The sequence below is a fragment of the Camellia sinensis genome, chromosome 11 (assembly GCF_055761805.1).
Source record: "Camellia sinensis isolate YWXY chromosome 11, ASM5576180v1, whole genome shotgun sequence".
NCBI classification, from domain to species: domain Eukaryota; kingdom Viridiplantae; phylum Streptophyta; class Magnoliopsida; order Ericales; family Theaceae; genus Camellia; species Camellia sinensis.
The window spans coordinates 106402807-106420563 of NC_138971.1; the positions used below are offsets into that span (position 1 = coordinate 106402807).

Below are 17757 nucleotides of genomic sequence, written 5' to 3' on the forward strand. Positions count from 1 at the left end.
GAATTATTATTTAGTATTAAATTAGAGTTATTTTATTCATCTATCTAATAGGAAACAAAATGAAGTAATGGATTTTTGTGAACTTTAAAGAGGCACACACACACACACACACACACATATATATATATATATATAGAGAAAGAGAGAGAGAGAGAGAGAAAGAGTTGAGTTCAAGAAGAAAGAAGAAAGTAAGAGCTTGAGCTATATTTCAACAAATCACTAAATTAAGGTAAATTTCATCTCAAAATTCATGAAAGTGAAATGATACACTCCTAATTCCTTAGCATCTAAGTTCAAATAGGAAGGATTTATGAGTAATTAGGAGTTCTTGGAAAAGAAATAAAGTTGAGAATCCACGTATGATCATAAAAGTGGAAATTGAGAGAGATGGTGTAATATATTCTACATGCATGGCATAATTCCATAAAAACCTTTTTCCTACATTTAATTTCTTACATGAGTTTTGAAAGTTAAGGAGGAAACTCCATGAATTCAAAGTTTGGAGCTAATGTTTTCATAGATTATGTTTTTGTTTGTAACTTGAAGAGTTTGAACTTTTTGCATGGATTTGAGCCTCAATTTAAAGTTATGAATCTTGTTTAAAGCTTGATATGTTACAGTTAATGTGTTCTTGAATGTTTTTGGGGCTTGAATTGTGTAGAAATGAAATTTGAGGTTGTAAAATTTAGCTCCAAAACTGAAGCAGAATTCGGACTAGTTTTTGCCCAGTTCTGCACGTGTGGCCTGGAGCCCCGCACATGCAGAAGAGCCTCCCCTGATTTTGCTTGCATATTGAAATAATTGCACGTTTAGGGTGCACGTACGGTGATGGCTCCGCACGTACCACTCTTAGGGCAATCTTGGTTTTGTTTTTCACTCCACTTTTCCACCTTCCAAGCCTCCGTTTACATGGTTTTAAAGCGTTTTCATGTGCATTTGCATTCATAATCCTATCATAAGAACGAAAGGAACTAAAGAGCAAAAGGTATAACCAAACGGTTAAGTAATTAATAGAAACCGAGTAAGAAGTAAATGAATTGAATAGATATAAGTACCGAACTGATTAGGATTGATTGAATCACTGAATGACATGATTGTAATTGAATTGTGCTTGACTTTACTTGTGTAGGTTACGCTACATTTTAATACACATAGTCAGGAAGCCACCATAAGTAACATTGTTGTAAAGCTATGTTTCACTATATTTATTTTCTGATTGATAAAAAAAAATAAAAAGTATTGTTTTACTGAAATGATAATGTTTATTAATGAATGATTGTCCTATTTTTTGAACTGTACTCGTGGCATTCATAGCATATTGTTATTGTTACAGAAATCTCTGTCAGTTCCAATTCTTGGAACTATTGTTATTGCATTGATGGACATCATATGATTGTTCGATCTTTAAGATCTATCGATTGTTCTACTATTGGATGTACCACGTATGACTATTATGAATTGAAATGAATCAAAATGATTGATATGATATGAAACATTGATTGAGAAATTGATCTATTGATTAATTGACTGATTCAATTATTGTAAGGACATCATTTATAACCCTTTTATATAGTTGTTATTCACTGGGCTCTAACACATTGTTTATTATATATATGTAGGTGATCGGGCACCGGATCAGAGTTAGCGGCGTTGACCTGAACCCTGTTTTCGTCAAGCCAACTATTGTGCCTCATCGTGAGGTTCCAAGTCATCATGTGTCAAGGCGTATTGGCTGGTTTAGACTCACCCTTTTGTAATCATTCAAGTGGCGAGAGTGGTCTATGACTTTTGTTGCACTGTTTTTTATTATGGGATTTAATTCCCTAACTTGTGTTTTATTTTGTATATAAGTGTTTTATGGACTTAAGTGGTAATGTGCATATATATAAGTATATAAAAAGGTTATTTTGTTCATATAAGTTCTCACAGCTCGTTGGACGATATATTTTATTAATGATTGGCTTCTGCCAGCCCCGTTTATTGTCATTGTTGTTAAACAGGCCTTTGGTAATCACGGATTATTGGCCGGTTGCGACGCTAAACCTATAGGGGCAAGTTTGGGTCGTGACACAAACAATCCATATGCCTCCCACTCTGTCCACAAGATCAACTGTTGAAGAGGCTGTGAACCCTAGGCGATTGAAGAACTCACTCATTTTGCTAAAAGGTATTTTAGTTTCCATTAGGACCAAAATCCTTGGTTTGTGTGTCTTAATGATTTCCACAAGATTACGCTTAAATTTGTTGTTGCCGGTACCGCGGCAATTCCAAAACAAAATACAAACTAAATCCATAGAAGAGAATATTGTTAGGATGTTACCTTCAATATCTACAATACTACATATTCTCTGATGACCTTCCTCCGCTGATCTGAGGGAGGCTATCTGCACTGAGTGAAGTGGTCGTGGCTGGTTATCCCCCTAACTTGGCTTGATGTTCAACCAAATTTGTTCTATCCACTGGGCAAAAGCGACTAAGTAAAGAGCTTTGCTCCCTGGTTCTAACAATAGCCCTACCGAGTTGGTCTGCCTCAGATGTTCCTCTACATTTGGCCTCTAGTCCTCTGAGTTTATTTCTCCTTCATTCTCCATTGTTATGCTCTCTTGGGTCTGGGGGTTCTCTTTCTTTTAACAACTGATCCATGGGTATAGGTTTAAAACTAATAGCTGAGATAGAGTTACCCGAGTTGGAGTTTTTGAGATGTATTTGAATATCTTTATCTTTCTCTGTAATCAAGACCTCTTGCCGTATGTTAGTATCCAAGACACATATCATGCCAGTCACTCCAAATTATGATTGTTTGTCACTAATGGAATTGTCTTTTTCAATATGCTCAGGGCTTGGTACCTTTGCAATAGATTCCTTCTCTTGTTTCGATGAACTAGCACCGATTGGTATAACCATGGGTTGGTGTTGGGTTAGTTTGTTTTGCCCTTTGATTGAGGTTAGGTTTTGTTCCATCTTCTCTTTATCATTGGGCTCTTGGGTCTGGCTTGGGTCCATATGGGTAGTGTGACTACTTAGGGCCTTCTTAACTCCTACTCTGTTATGCTTACGGCCCCGTAAATGCTCTTCCTACCACTCCTAGGTACCTTCTAAATATTTGAACTTATTGGGCTTAGTTGATGGGCCATGTGCTTCTTGAGTTTTCCTGGGTTGAAGTGGTCGTCGACTATGCTTAGTTACCAGCATCTAAGGGCCAAATTCATCTTCTGTAGCTTCCCTAGGTTGCAGGTTACCGTTGGTTTCAGCGATGGGTGTGCTCACCGGTAACAGCTATTTTTTTCCCTGCTGGCTGTGAACTTTGTGATCTAAATCTGCATGCTTATTTCCTATGATCAATTAGACCACAAATGAAGTAGAAAGAGTGAAGAGATTCATACTCAATATTATAGCATTTGTTTTCTAGAACAAATTTAGGAGTCAGTGGTTTTGTGAGGTCCATCTCTACACTGATTCTTGCAAACTTGCCTCTGGTTGCCATTGATGTTGTCCAATCGATCTTCAGAGGTTTACCAATGGTTTTGGCAATTGCAAATAGGACTTTATACTGGTAGTATTCTATCGGAAGCTCTGGAAACGGAACCCAAATTGCAGCGGTGGTTTCAAAAGCTTCTGAAGGATTGAAGTTCGGTTCCCATTTTCTGACTGTGAGGTAGTGGTCCATGATCACCCAGGGTTCTCCAGTGTACACTTTAGTGTAGTCTTCTTGGTTAGAGAACTTGAATAAAAAATAGTTGCTTCCCAAATCAATTGCATTGAACTCATTTTGGAGCCCCCAGATATTTTTAACTCGAGTGCAGAGCATGTTATAGCCAGTACTTTTCCCCAGTAGTCGTATGATTAGGGTTCTCTCCCATGGTTTCCGAATCTTTTGCATGAGCTTTTTGGGGAGGGAGACCGTGGGCAAATTCATGAATTTTGAGATAGATTGATCGATAGATAGGTGTCCCTGTTGGTCATCATCTTTTTCATCTGAAGAGAGAATCTCCATTCTATTATCAAACGAGTAGGCATTGTTTCTAGTCATAGTCAGAGCTTCTTTGAAAGATTTCACAAGTAAGCTGCTGTAAACGCGCCTGAACGTCTCGGGAAAATCTCGTTTTGTTCATTGGGCTCACTACAGTTCGGACTCAATGTCACGATTCTTAATCTGATCTTGCAAAGTGCAATGCGAGATTGATAAATCACCAAAGAGTCCAAATCCGGCAAATCGTTTTTAAAATTTGATTTTTAAAAAGAAGTGCCAAACATGGACTGCTTTGCCAGATATAGAGTCGCCACCTAAATATTTTATTTTGGGGGAATTCAGGAAACCCTGACTCGTGCCTAAAGCCACGTGTTCGTCATCACTAAAGTTGCCTCGGCTTGGGAACTTGGGTACAAGAGGGGAAGGTCATGCAATGAGCACCCCCGCTCACCCGATCAAAGATCGGCCACTACTAAACATGATATTTTGTTTTTGAAAACACATGTGCTCTTATTCCGATTATTAACCTAGAATTACTATGTGATGCGCATAGCATATAAGTACAGACTGGATCGCCTAAGTTGGAACAAAACATCTCATGTTTGTTTTTGAAAGCGGTTTACTACTCGCAAGTAGGCTAAAATGCGAATTTTGCCACCCTCAAGTGGGCTTAGAAAACATGGTGATTTGCCACTCTCAAGTGGGTTTAAAACTCGCAATCAATGAATTGTTCCAATTCAAGTAATCCAACCTTCACTCACAGGCATTCAGGCAGTTATATCACATAAGCAGTTAGCCTCATGGCAAGCATGCTATCATGGCAGTCACTCACACACGTGCAAGGATGCTAAAGCATAAACACTTACCGAGTACTCCGAACCAAAACAAAAGCTATGTTAAAAATCAATGCATGATCCTAGCTATGTCAAGAATGCCTAATGCAACACATGCAAAATGCAACTAAGATAGGCTCGGCTATTCTAAAATGTGATGTGGAATGCCATTTGATACATGTATTCAAACAGGAATTGAAATACAATGCAGTTAGTATGATGTGCCGAGCCTGGTGCATGCAAGGCAGATGAATGGATGCAAACATGCGAGCATAACGATGCTAATTGAAACATGCCCTAAAACTAACCATCGTAAGCTGGTAAATAAAAGGGAGAAAGAGATGGGGGTTGGAAGACATGCATCACACACATGCACACTTATTTACAACAGTTGTGCCCTTTCGACGGAGGGTCTGAATGAATAATACAGAACCAACTAGCTAATCTAAACTAATCTAATTAAACTAGTTATTACACAACATAATGAATAACAAGCTACAGCTAATTATTACACAACACTAACTAGTTAACAAATCAACTAAATTAGCAATTAAATAAGCATGCAAAATATGTGAAGTGGGCTGCCTCAGCTCTGCCTCAGATGATGAAGGATGCATGCATGTTCGAATTGCCTTGCTCGGAAATCCGTCGCGATGCCCCGACTTGCCTCTGTTTGCAATTGTTCTCAGAACACTATACAAAGCTCCAGAAGGCTGAAACTCCACCAAGGGAACCTGTGGGAAGGCTGCCGACCAGTTGTTGGCTTTGGAGACCACCTGCTGACCACTTTTTGTGGTGAAAACCAGAAAAAGTGGTTGGCCCACCACTTTATCTGGTCGGTCGACCAGTTTTTATTGCTGGTTTTTGGTTTTCTGCAACAGAGGGCAAGAGAGGAGCATGGAAAAGTATTTACGACACATGTGTGCACAACCATTCTCCCTATCATTAAACGATCTCAAGGGAGTATAGTTCTCGATCCTCAGGCCATCAATCACGCATCTCGATGCATGATGGCCGAGGAGCCGAATTGTGCAACTCAATATGAAATGAATGCACATATGAACACGTAAAGCCTAAAACTCCATCATGTATAGTCAAGAGTGTCGGCGACCGGGAATTGAGGTACGTTTCATCACTTTGAATATGAAACGCCCCTCGTTTCCCGTGTTTGGGCTAACTCCTATCCCAAACACAATGCAACAAACATGGCACGCACAATGCGACTCCAAGTATGCAACCTAATGCAATACAACTTAGACATGCGAACATGAAAGGGATGAACATGCAAACATGCAACTAGCATACGCATTGCTATGAATCATATGGCATGCACAATGCTCATGACACTAACATACACAATGCACGTGGAAACTAACATACACAATGCGATGAAAATGGCACACGCAATGCAATGATCAATCATGCAACAACGTAGCATACTTCAATATTATGAACTACATGGCATACTCGATGCGAAATGGACTTAAACCAAAATAAATAAGCCTTAGCCATATCCAAATCAGTGGCCATAACACCAAAACAAAGGCACAAAATGCAAGGCACGCGTGCACATGCATTGGCCTATCGAGTAGGCCCAAGAGCACAACTCTCAAGAGTGCTGGGAGTGTAACAACACTCTAAGCTCTGAAATAAGGTGAAGAATGATGCTGAATCACTCAAACAACAGAAATATAGCATGCAAAGGTCCTGGAGCATGAGGCTAGTTAAGAGCAATACACAAGGAGCATGCAATATGAAGCTTAAACCACTAAACCAGCTCTGGATAGAGCTTAACCATGCCACATTAAGGGTCAAGAACATGTTGAAATGGAGCTCAAGAGTTTAGGCAAACATGCATACACAATGGCTCACTTTTAAGGTATAGAGCACAACTCACCGAAAGCATTGAAATAGTGAAACATGAGAGAGTATGGCCACATTACACAAACTGAAATCATGTTAGAGATGAGGCCAAAGCATGCAAACAACTCAAGTAAGCCTTGTTAGGGACTATGAAACTCAAGGCTAGTGAGCAAAAATGCACTAAGGCTATACAAAGCAAGGCATGCATGACCAAAACAACATAAATTAGACCTTAAGCATGCTAAAACATGAACAAAGTCTTCTTAGAGCTAAGCCAAAAGCATGCTAAAATGACATGTCAAAGCATGAAGCATGTTAGGCTATTTCAAGGGGTTGCACTACAAGTGCATGAGGCATGAAAGGGCCAACCAAACCAGCCAAAAACAGAGTCATGACATGTCAAATGATGGCCAAAAATCCACTGAAATGGAGCCAATACATGCTAGAAAGACATGCTACTTTGATGAGCCACAAATGGGATTACAGTACACATACAAGCAGCATGCAAAAGGTGACCAAACTAGCCATGGACAGAGTCAAGGCAGGCCCTAGAAGTCACAAAAAAGTGCCTGAACTAAGCCTCAAAATGGTAGAAACACATGCTCTTTTGATAGGCCAAAATGCAAGTAAACAAGACAAAAAGAGAGAGGGTCACCCCTTTCTGATTTAGGACCTCAAAACCACATGCCAACCAGTAAAAATCCACTGGAGTTCAATGGCTAAAAGGCTAAGCAAGGATTAGCTCAAAGGCCCTAAGGCATAGCACAAAACAAGGCCACACAAGGCATGCAAGAGGGTAGGAGACCCTCAACACTCAAGAGGCCTTAAACAAACAAGTTAAGTGCTCAAAAATGAAGCTTTTTTAGTTGAAAACAAAGCTCAAATAAGCATGAAAGTATGGCTAAGAGAATGATCAAGACAAAGCTTAAAAAGGGGGGGGGGAAGAGATTACCCTTGAAGCTCAGCAAAACTAGCAGGTTTCTCAGCCAAAAACCAGCTTTTCAACCTCCAAGAAAGGTCCTCTAAGAGCCTTAGTTCAATGGTGGGGTGTGTGGTTAAGAGTTATGTGCACAAGTGTAAAGCAAAACACTCTTTAAGGCCCAAAATATAGAAATATAGAGGGAGATATATGCTTACCTTAGAAAATTTTTCTGAACCTCTGGAATGGAGAGGGAACCCCTCTCTTATAGAAAAAACAAAGGTTCAATCTTCTTGGAGAAGCTAAACATGGATGCAATCCCTCCATACACGTGTATGAAGAATACAATCTGTGCCCTCCAGCTGGCACAGCTGGCATCCACACAGTCTGACAAAACAGGGGGAAAGGGGCCGACCACTTAAAGTGGTATCCCAGAAAACAAAGTGGTCAGTCAGGGGAATTGGTGGTCTCCACACTGAAAGCAAGCCAATGGTGGGGTGGGAAACCAGAAAATGTGGCCCAAAGACCAAGAAAACCAGTTTCCCGACCAGAAAACCGGCTGGCGGGGAGAAAAGTGGTCTCCAAGGAAAAAGTTGGTTTCCCACCCTTGTACCACTTCCCAAACATGGAAAGTAAGGTTTGTACCCAAGGCAAACCAAAACGGATGCAAGACAAGGGTTCGGGAGGCAAGACGCGCGGCCGGGAGCCCTGAAAACCAGCTGCCGAGCATCAAAAGTGGCATACGAACACAAAAGTGGTCTCCCAGACCACAGTGTCCCTCTAGACAGAGAAAACAAGGTGTGTTCCAAAAAACGTGCCAAGCAGAGAATGTTAAGCTGTCCCGAGCCGAGGCGCACGGCCGACGGCTTCGAAAACCGAAAACTAGTCTCCAAATGGGAGCAGTGGCCTACGACCACGAAAAGCAGCCTACGACCACTGAGAGATGGTCTATAAGACCTCTCCCTCTCTCCGAGAAGAGAAAATAAGACTTGGTCCATGAATCGAGTCAAAGTACAAAGGGTCCCGAGGTCTGGAGGTGAGGCTCTCAGCCAAGAACTCCGAAACCTCGAAACGAGCACAACATGCACAATCACCAAGCGCTCAATCGATGCCGTCTGAGTCTTAAGGTCGGTCAAAAATGGGATGTCTACAGCTGCCCTGAGACAACAGTATTTGAGGGTTGGGCTTATCTTCCCTTGTTACAAGAACCATTACCACTTCGTTTTCCATTTCTCTGGTTTTCGAGGGTTTTGAACTCTTTATTTCCTTGGTACTTCAGATTAGGTGATCTTCTTTCTCAGTGGACTTAGCAGTTCTGGTCGAATCGTGATGGATGGAGTTGTTGTCGAAGTTGCTCTCTAGCATCTTAGAGAGATAAGCTCTCAACAGTAGTAGGTTACAATATATGACTTCTCCTATTGATTTACAAAAATAAAAATAAAAATAAAAATGAATTGAATAAGTAAACCAATATTTTAGACCTCATGCATGACACCAAAGAATTGACATTATATAATTCACACATTTGACGCATATCTAAACCAAATAGAATAATATATTTTGTATGTTATGTGGTGGTTCATGACATGTTTTGTCTAATTTTGTACAAAAATTAATTTTTCGAATAAATTGAAAAAAATTTGAAATATGAAGGGCAAAGACTTACCAAAGTGAAACAATTACCAAATATAAAAGGGACAAATTATAATTTATCTAAATTTTTATTGTGAAAGTGATGCGTTTGCTATAAATTATAGAGTAATTGATAAAACATACGCAAAAATGATTGTAATCTATAAATAAACCTTATAATTTTTCTGAGCACAATATTGTTGTTGTCAACATATAAAGGAAAAATTATAAATAACTAGGATAATGGTAAAATAATTGTATCACAAGTGAAATTTTATTTTATGCAAGTTGACACGCCAGAAAAGTTCGCCCCATACTAAAAAAAAGTATACCATCATAAAAATAAAATTATTTCACAAATTTTTAAAATATAAAAGTTCACTGTGGAGAAGTGGTTTGGAAATACTCTTATGATCCTGGGCGACGCTAGTGATCCACTTCTAATCACCTGAAAAGAAATAAACACTCCGGTCGGGGGTGCCGGAATTAGCACTCCGACGGGCAAGTCAGTCTTTGCACTCAAGTTTATTTGTATTCTCAATTAAGTACAATAGTTCTCACATACCTCTTTCTGGCTGATGTTCTTCTATTTATATCTTTTCTTTCTTGGGCCTCGGGATTAGGTTCATTTCCAATTCTATATTCGGCATATTTTGTAGTAGTTTGCTCTCTACTCGGTCCCTTGCTTAATCGGCTATTTGGCCGAGTAGAGTTGCATTCAAGCGTGTGAGCATACGCCGAGTACCACGTATTTTGACTCTCCTAAGTTCGACTATCCGGAATCTCTGTAACTCCCAATACTCGGCCCCCACCATTGCTCCCCGAACACTCCACTAACGACAGTTGGTTGGAGTGTTTGGCTTCGAACTCAAAAAGTCAGAGCCGAAATTCGGCTGCTGACTGTATTCCAACGCAAATGTCTGAACACACGCTTCTCGGTTATCATTTCAACATCCTGCCTCTTCGTACACTTCTATTTATTATGATTTAAAATTTCGACGTCTTTTCAAATACATACACGCTTTTAGGCACTCGTCGCTGGACTGTCTTCCAAATTACCTCTGCAACTTCCTTTTCTTCTCTATCCTCTTCATCTCTTGTAAGTTCTCTCCTTCTCTTCTTTGAATCTCTTTTCTTGATTTGTTTTTGGCTTAGCATATTCATATTAGCTGAGGGAAATGGCGAAACATTTGAAAGATCTTCTCTCACCGAATAGAATTTCTAGCTTTCGACGCCATTTCTCCATTCCTGATGACGTTTGTCTGTCACTTGTGACAGACGGCATCCTCGATATGGAGAGGGTTGATGAAACCATGATTGTCTTCCCTCTCCTACCAATTGCAGAGGGTGGAGTCCATTTCCCCCTTCACCCACTCCTTAGGGCTGTGCTCTGCCATTGGGGCTTAATCCCTTCCCAACCCAACGTCAACTTCTTTAGAATCGTGATGGGGATTATCGCACTAAACCGTCGCCTTAGACTTAACCTTGGCATTCTCGCTATTCGGCATTGCTGCGCCTTGGCCAAGTCTTCTGGTCGGCACGGCGTTATTTCCTTAGGGCCAAAGACATTGACCATCAACTAGTGACTATGCTTTCTAGCTCTGGGAAGTGAGTCGATGATGTTATGGTCGTTGTCCAAGGAAACTGGGAATTCGGCGAAGGCGAGGATCACCTTGATCGTATTCCTAGAGGAAGGGGCGAACCAGGTGGCCGTGTAAATTTTTTTATTTATTTATTTTCTGTTATATTTATAAAGCTTCATTTTCGGGACCTCATGGTTTTGCTTATGCAGTAAACAATTTGAAGAAAGCCCTGACCTCAAACGATGACGCTGTTCTTTCGGAAATCAAGGTTGCGCTCAAATATTTCGGCCGGCCGAGTCTTCAGAAACAGGGGAGGGCAGCCCACGTTCTGCTCCGCTACAAGCCGGCTTATACGACCTTTTTGGCGGCGAAAAACATCCCAATTCCGAAGGGTGAGAAGTTTCTTACCACCCTTATCCTGATTGATTTCAAAAATTTGAGGCAGGTCAGTTTCGAGGGATCAGATTCAGAGCGACCGGAAGTAGCTGAGGCCACCGAGTCAAACCAATCCGAAGCCGAAGTCGACGAGGCTTTAAAGTTAGCATTTGAAGAAGCCAGCCTCAATTCAGTTGATCCTTCGTCCACTTCGGGTCGAGGGGACCTTCCACTTGACGATATCTTTCAGGGTCTAGAGGACCTTCCCGGCTCGTACCCAGAAGATATGGCTGGATTGAGCCTCACTAAATTTGCCAGGAAGGCAAACGCGAAAAGGATGGCCGCGCGGCGAAGGGCGGAGGCCATTCAGGCTGTCGAATCTCAGCCCTCCCAAACTGTTGGCGGATCTCAGCCCTCCCTGCCTATTGGCGAATCTCAACCCTCATTGTCTGTTATTGAGGATGAAACGGCAAAAACCCGAAGTGCCAAGGCAGAACCGGCTGTGCAGGTAAGTGTAGAGGATGAGCAAAAAGTGGAGAAGTGCCCTACCGAAGTCAAGGCCAGCTCAGAAGAAGACCGCGTCGACAAACGACCTCGTTTGGAGGAATCAGATGTGATTGTACCCTTTGTTATTCAGTCGAAGATAAAAAATACGCCGATCTCCTCTAATGCTTCGGTAATCAAAGATCCAGCGGTTGCACGCAGCATGGCTGCATCCGTTTCTCTGTCTACTGACAAGGCGGCTTTTCGGGCGGAGCCGGATCTGGTTGCAATTACGTTGACCGCGCAATCGGCTCTTTTGGTATATATCTTAACTGTCTTTTCACTTTACACAAATATTGTTTTGGTCTTAACTTCCCATTTTGCAGGCCGTCGGAAGGATAGCCGAGATGGGCCATCGCCATCACGATGCCGTCGAGCAGATTGGCCATTTACAAGCGGAGGTTGAGGGCCAAAGGAGTAGGGCCGAGTTTGAGGTTTTAAGGGCGAAGATGGAGGGCACCCGCGCCGAGGCCGAGATGGAGAGAGCCCGCAACGCTGAAGAATTGAGATCGGTTGCCGAGAAGAGGGCGGATGCGAGCGACGACGCGCTTAAATTGGCCCAGGAGGCGATCTCTAAATTGGAGGCTAAGCTGGAAGAAATAAAGAAGGCGAATGAAGTAGCCGACCTGGAGGCTTCCAGGGCATTCGACGTCGGGAAAAAATCTACTTTCGATGAATACGTAGACGAAGTCCCCAAATTTGAAAACCGGGGATTCAAACACGGCTGGCTCAAAGCCCTTGATGTTGCTGATGTGACATTAGCTACGCCAATTCCATACGAGCAAGTGGATGTTGAGCCGTTGGATTCTAACTCCGAGGACTAATTTGGGCGGTTATTGTTTTTGTTTTAGGAATTTTCATCTTTTTACAGCTTTTTGTTTAGTAGTTTTCATATGTAAAATGGCTACAATTTGTGCCCAATTTACTTGATGAAAATTCCTTTTGCACTTTGCTATTGTTTGTGCTAAATTGTGTTATTGGATCATTCATTCATGTACACTTGCTGACTAGATAATTAGGCAATTTTAACTCCAAAAAGTCAAAAATTAGAACATGGAATGGCTGTGGCACATATCGATCGGCACGGTGCTAGATGCTTTGCCGGTTAGATTAATAAATCTGCCCTTGCCCCAGCCAGTGCATGAGCTCCACGGCATTCATCCATTATTGTCGTTTAGATAATTAGGCAATTTTAACTCCAAAAGCTGAAAATTAGTACATGGAGTAGCTGTGGCACATATCGATCGGCATGAGGCTAGATGCCAGTTAGATTAATAAATCTGCCCTTGCCCCAGCTAGTGCATGAGCTCCAAGGCATTCATCCATTATTGCCATTTAGATAATTAGGCAATTTTAACTCCAAATGCCAAAAATTAGTACATGGAATGGCTGTGGCGCATATCGATCGGCATGGGGCTAGATGCTTTGCTGGTTAGATTAATAAATCTGCCCTTGCCCCAGCCAGTACATGAGCTTCAAGGCATTCATCCATAATTGCCGTTTAGATCGGCATCCGTCTTTTGGAGTTTATCGTTAATGAAGTCGCCTCGGGGTCATTAGAAATAAATGGGATGGACTCTTCGCGCCAATAACTCCCCTTACTGTGTTCAAAATCAATTTAAAACCATTTGTGGCATAGGTAAGTGCGAATTTCAAATAGAGTTTTCTTCAACAGTAGAGGAGAAGCGCGAACTTTGGCTAAGCTTGATACTGCAATGAATCACGGCAGTGAACCCACCCGTGCGGGAGGTAGGGCGTCCAAAGAACGAGAAAAGCATCAGCCCCCAAGTCGTAGAAACAGATCACCCTGTAAGGAGAAACAGCAATGGGGAAGTTCTCCACGACCACGACCGAGAAATGAGGCCGACGTGGCGCCACGACCGTTGAGTTTCGCAGTTTTTGTGGGGAATAAACTGATGACGGAGGCGGACTCCATCATCAAGGACCCAGGTGTCGCGGTCGAGTTTGCTCGACAGATTTTTTCACCGGAGGTCCAAAAGTCGATGATGGGTCGATAGGATTTCGACATATTTCGAGAAGACATCCACGGGGCGATTAAAAGGCTGTATACCGCCTATGAAGTCGGCATGTGCCTGCGCGCCACTCGTCGTGAGATAGAGAAGAAGGAGGAAAAGATCCGCAGTTTGGAGGCTCGCGCAGAAAAGGCCGAGCGTGAACTCAAGGAGCTCAGGAAGGCTCAAACCACTGAGCCGCGTGTGATGGGTCAATCCAACCCGATCGTGGATGAACGGGTGTTGAGTCACGCCATCGCCGATCGAGATACGGCAAGCATGTTCGCCGTACAGAATGTGAAGAACATGGGATACGAACAAGGCTTCCATGCGGGCCAGAAGGTTGGGATTGACAAAACCAAAGAGAATCTTGCGGAGGAGGTCTGCCGATGCGAGAACCAGGGGTTTAGGCACGGTTGGATCGAGGCACTTTAGGCCACGGAGACTCTCCAAGAAAAGGGTGTTGATTCGGCGTCACCATTGTACCAGCGTGATCATTTACCCTTTTCCGCTTTTGAAATCGAAAAGAGCGACGATGAATGAGATGCCGCATAAAAACTATGTAAACACAGCTTGCGTTAAAAATTATGTAATCATTGACTGATTGAATAAAAATGTTTTATTTTTCATGTTTGTGTTTCTTTATAATCTTTGTTCGACACGCACATGTTTGCATGTTTCATTATAAAATGTTTCTTTAAAATGCTAGAATGAACGCATTTCAGATGATTGAATAGACATTGGTCGGCCTGAGTTAATTGCAATCAGGCATTTCATCTCAAATGTTTTTATGCTTTAACGTATAAACGGGTTTTGCCGGCTCGATATGAGAGCTTTCTACATTAAGCATTGATCGGCTTTAACGGCCCAAATATGTCGCGCGCCGATGGGGCTCCGAATCCGGAGACTGGCCAATCGTGATATCCACGAAGGGCGCTCCGAATCCGGAGGCTTTATCGGCCCAAGGACATCATGCGCCGATGGGGCTCCGAATCCGGAGACATTATTTGGCCAATTGTGATATCCACATAGGGCGCTCCGAATCCGGAGGCATTATTGGCCCAAAGACGTCATGCGCCGATGGAGCTCCGAATCCGGAGACTTTATTTGGCCGATCGTGATATCCACGAAGGGCGCTCCGAATTCGAAGGCTTTATCTGCCCAAAGACGTCATGCGCCGATGGGGCTCCGAATCCGGAGACTTTATTTGGCCGATCGTGATATCCACGAAGGGTGCTCCGAATCTGGAGGCTTTATCGGCCCAAAGATGTCATGCACCGATGGGGCTCCGAGTCTGGAGACTTTATTTCGCCGATCATGATATCCACGAAGGGCGCTCCAAATCTGGACGCTTTATCGGCCCAAAGACGTCATGCGCCGATGGGACTCCGAATCCAGAGACTTTATTTGGCCGATCGTAATATTCACGAAGGGCGCTCCAAGTCCGGAGCCTTTATCAACCCAAAGACGTCATGCGTCGATGGGGCTCCCAATCCGGAGACTTTATTTGGCCAATCGTGATATCCACGAAGGGCGCTCCGAATCCAGAGGCTTTTTTGGAACACCGTTGAATTGGAATTTGTAAATAGGGATCTTTGCATTACAAAAAATGAGATGTACATGGCGAACCATTCAGAACAAGCATCATGTCCAACAAGTTGGGTCAATGATAAAATTTGCGTAAATGCGTGGAATTCCAAGGCCGTGGCAAACTCCTTCCTGACATGTCTTTAAGCCGATATGCCCCTACTCCCGCAATTGAATCAATCTGATAGGGGCCATCCCAATTAGGATCGAATTTTCCATCGGCCGGTTTCTTGGCAGCTGGAAGTACCTTCTTCAGGACCATCTCTCCCGATGTGTAGCAGCGCAGCTGAACATGTTGATTATACGACTTAGCAAGCTGCTATTGATACCGCACTGCGGATGCAAGGCACGATCTCTTCATTCTTTAATCAGAACTAAATCCAAGGCAAGCATCATGTCGTTTCGGCCCATATCAAAAACCTTCAACTTCAAGGTTGGGAGGCCGATTTCCAGGGGTATGATTGCCTGGGTTCCAAAGCATAGGGCAAACGGTGTTTCCCTAGTGGATCGCCTCGGCGTAGTTCGATGAGCCCACAACACACTGGGCAATTCTTCGACTCATTTGCCTTTGGCTTTTTTCAGCCTTTTCTTGATGCCGTCCAAGATGGATTTGTTAGAGGCTTCGGCTTGACCATTGCTTTGGGGATAAGCTGGCGTGGAAAAGCAGGGACGGATACCATACTTGTTGCGCAGCTCTCGGCAGACGCCACAATCAAACTAGGTGCCGTTGTTAGAGATGAGAGCTCTCGAAATACCGAATCGCGTAATGATATTTCTCCATACAAAGCGCTTGACATCAGCATCTCGAATGTGCATTAATGCCTCCGCTTCAACCCATTTCGTGAAGTAATCTGTTGAGACAATCAAGTATTGCTTGTTCCCTGGGGCCTTCGGCAATGGTCCTACGATATCAAGCCCCCACTAGGCAAATGGCCATGGACTGGTGATAGAGCTTAACTCTTCAGCAAGCATATGGGTTAACGGGGAGAACTTCTGGCACTGCTCACATTTTTTCACATAGCATTCGGCGTCGGATCTCATTGTCGGCCAATAATACCCTTGTGTTATAGCTCGATGGGCCAAAGACCGCCCGCCAGAGTGTGTGGCACAACTGCCTTCATGGATTTCAGTCAGAAGCTCTTCAACTTTGTTCGGATGCACGCATTCGAGGTATGGACCAGAAAAGGACTTTTTATAAAGCTTTCCTTGCAGATCCAAGTAGTAACGCAGGACTTTGTTTCGCAGCTTGTGCACTTCTTTCTTGTCCTCTGGGAGCTGTTCGAAGGATAGGAATGCGGCAATGGGATCCATCTAACTTGGTCCAAATTCTACGACATTGACCTGGACTTCTTCCGAAGGGCCAATGCTTGGCTCAGGGATGAAACCCACATCGATGGTCCGTTTGATCTCTAAGTTAATAGCGGAGGCTAGGCAGGCAAGGGCATCTGCGTGTGTGTTCTGATCACATGTTATTTGGTTCAATTCATGATGGTCAAATTTTCCCAGCAAGGAGTTGGCGTTTTCATGTAAGCCGCCATACAGTCGTTTCTTGCCGCGTGCTCCCCTTTTAGCTGGTTGATCACCAGTTTTGAATCACAAAATACAAGCAAACACCGAGCACCCAAAAGATGTGAATTCCGCAAACCGGCTAAAAGGGCTTCGTATTCGGCTTCATTATTTGACGCTTCGAAGCCAAGCTTAATGGCCTGCTCAATTATTGCGTCGTCAGGAGCCATGATCACAACTCCGGCTCCGCTGCCCCACTGATTGGATGGTCCATCACAGTACAACTGCCAAATGTCCCCAACATAAATTCTCCAGTTCGGCTCTGGTCGAATCTCATCGGACTTAAAATCGGCAAGACCCTCAATGAATTCGGCAACGAAGGCAGCAAGTACCTGTCCCTTGATTGAGGTTTTAGGTAGGAACTGAATGTCGTACTGGCCGAGTTCAAGAGCCTACTTTGAAACACGTCCTGACGCTTCTGCACTTCGTAGTACTGATCGGAGGGGATAATCTGTTAGCACCCCAATGCTGTGTCCCTGGAAGTAATGCATCAATTTCCTTGCCGCCATGACTAGGGCTAGGATGAGTTTTTCCAGCGGAAGGTAGCGTGTTTCGGTGTTAACCATTGCCTTGCTCACGTAATACACTAGACGCTACTCCCCAAGCTTTTCCTTTATTAGTATGACGCTAACGGCCCTGTCAAAAACTGCCAGATACAAAATGAGCGGGTCACCAGCGGCAGGTGTTGTCAAGAGTGGTACTGAGCAGAGGTAGGTCTCGAGGCCGTTGAAAGCGACTTTGCATTCAGCGGACCATTCAAAAGCCTTGCCCTGCCGTAGTGTATGAAAGAATTGTCGGCAGCGGTCCGTGGAACGACTGATGAACCTGTTGAGTGCGGCGGCCATCCCCATTAACTTCTTGACCTCCTTGACAG

General features: G+C 43.3%; 1 protein-coding gene across 1 annotated transcript; it reads right to left on the reverse strand.

Moving 5' to 3' along the window:
- Nucleotides 1–3325: 3325 nt before the first annotated feature.
- On the reverse strand, nucleotides 3326–4030 carry LOC145802539 (uncharacterized). The gene has a single exon (XM_082895267.1). The coding sequence runs from the start codon at nucleotides 4028–4030 to the stop codon at nucleotides 3326–3328; it is 705 nt and encodes a 234-aa protein (XP_082751393.1).
- Nucleotides 4031–17757: the final 13727 nt, after the last annotated feature.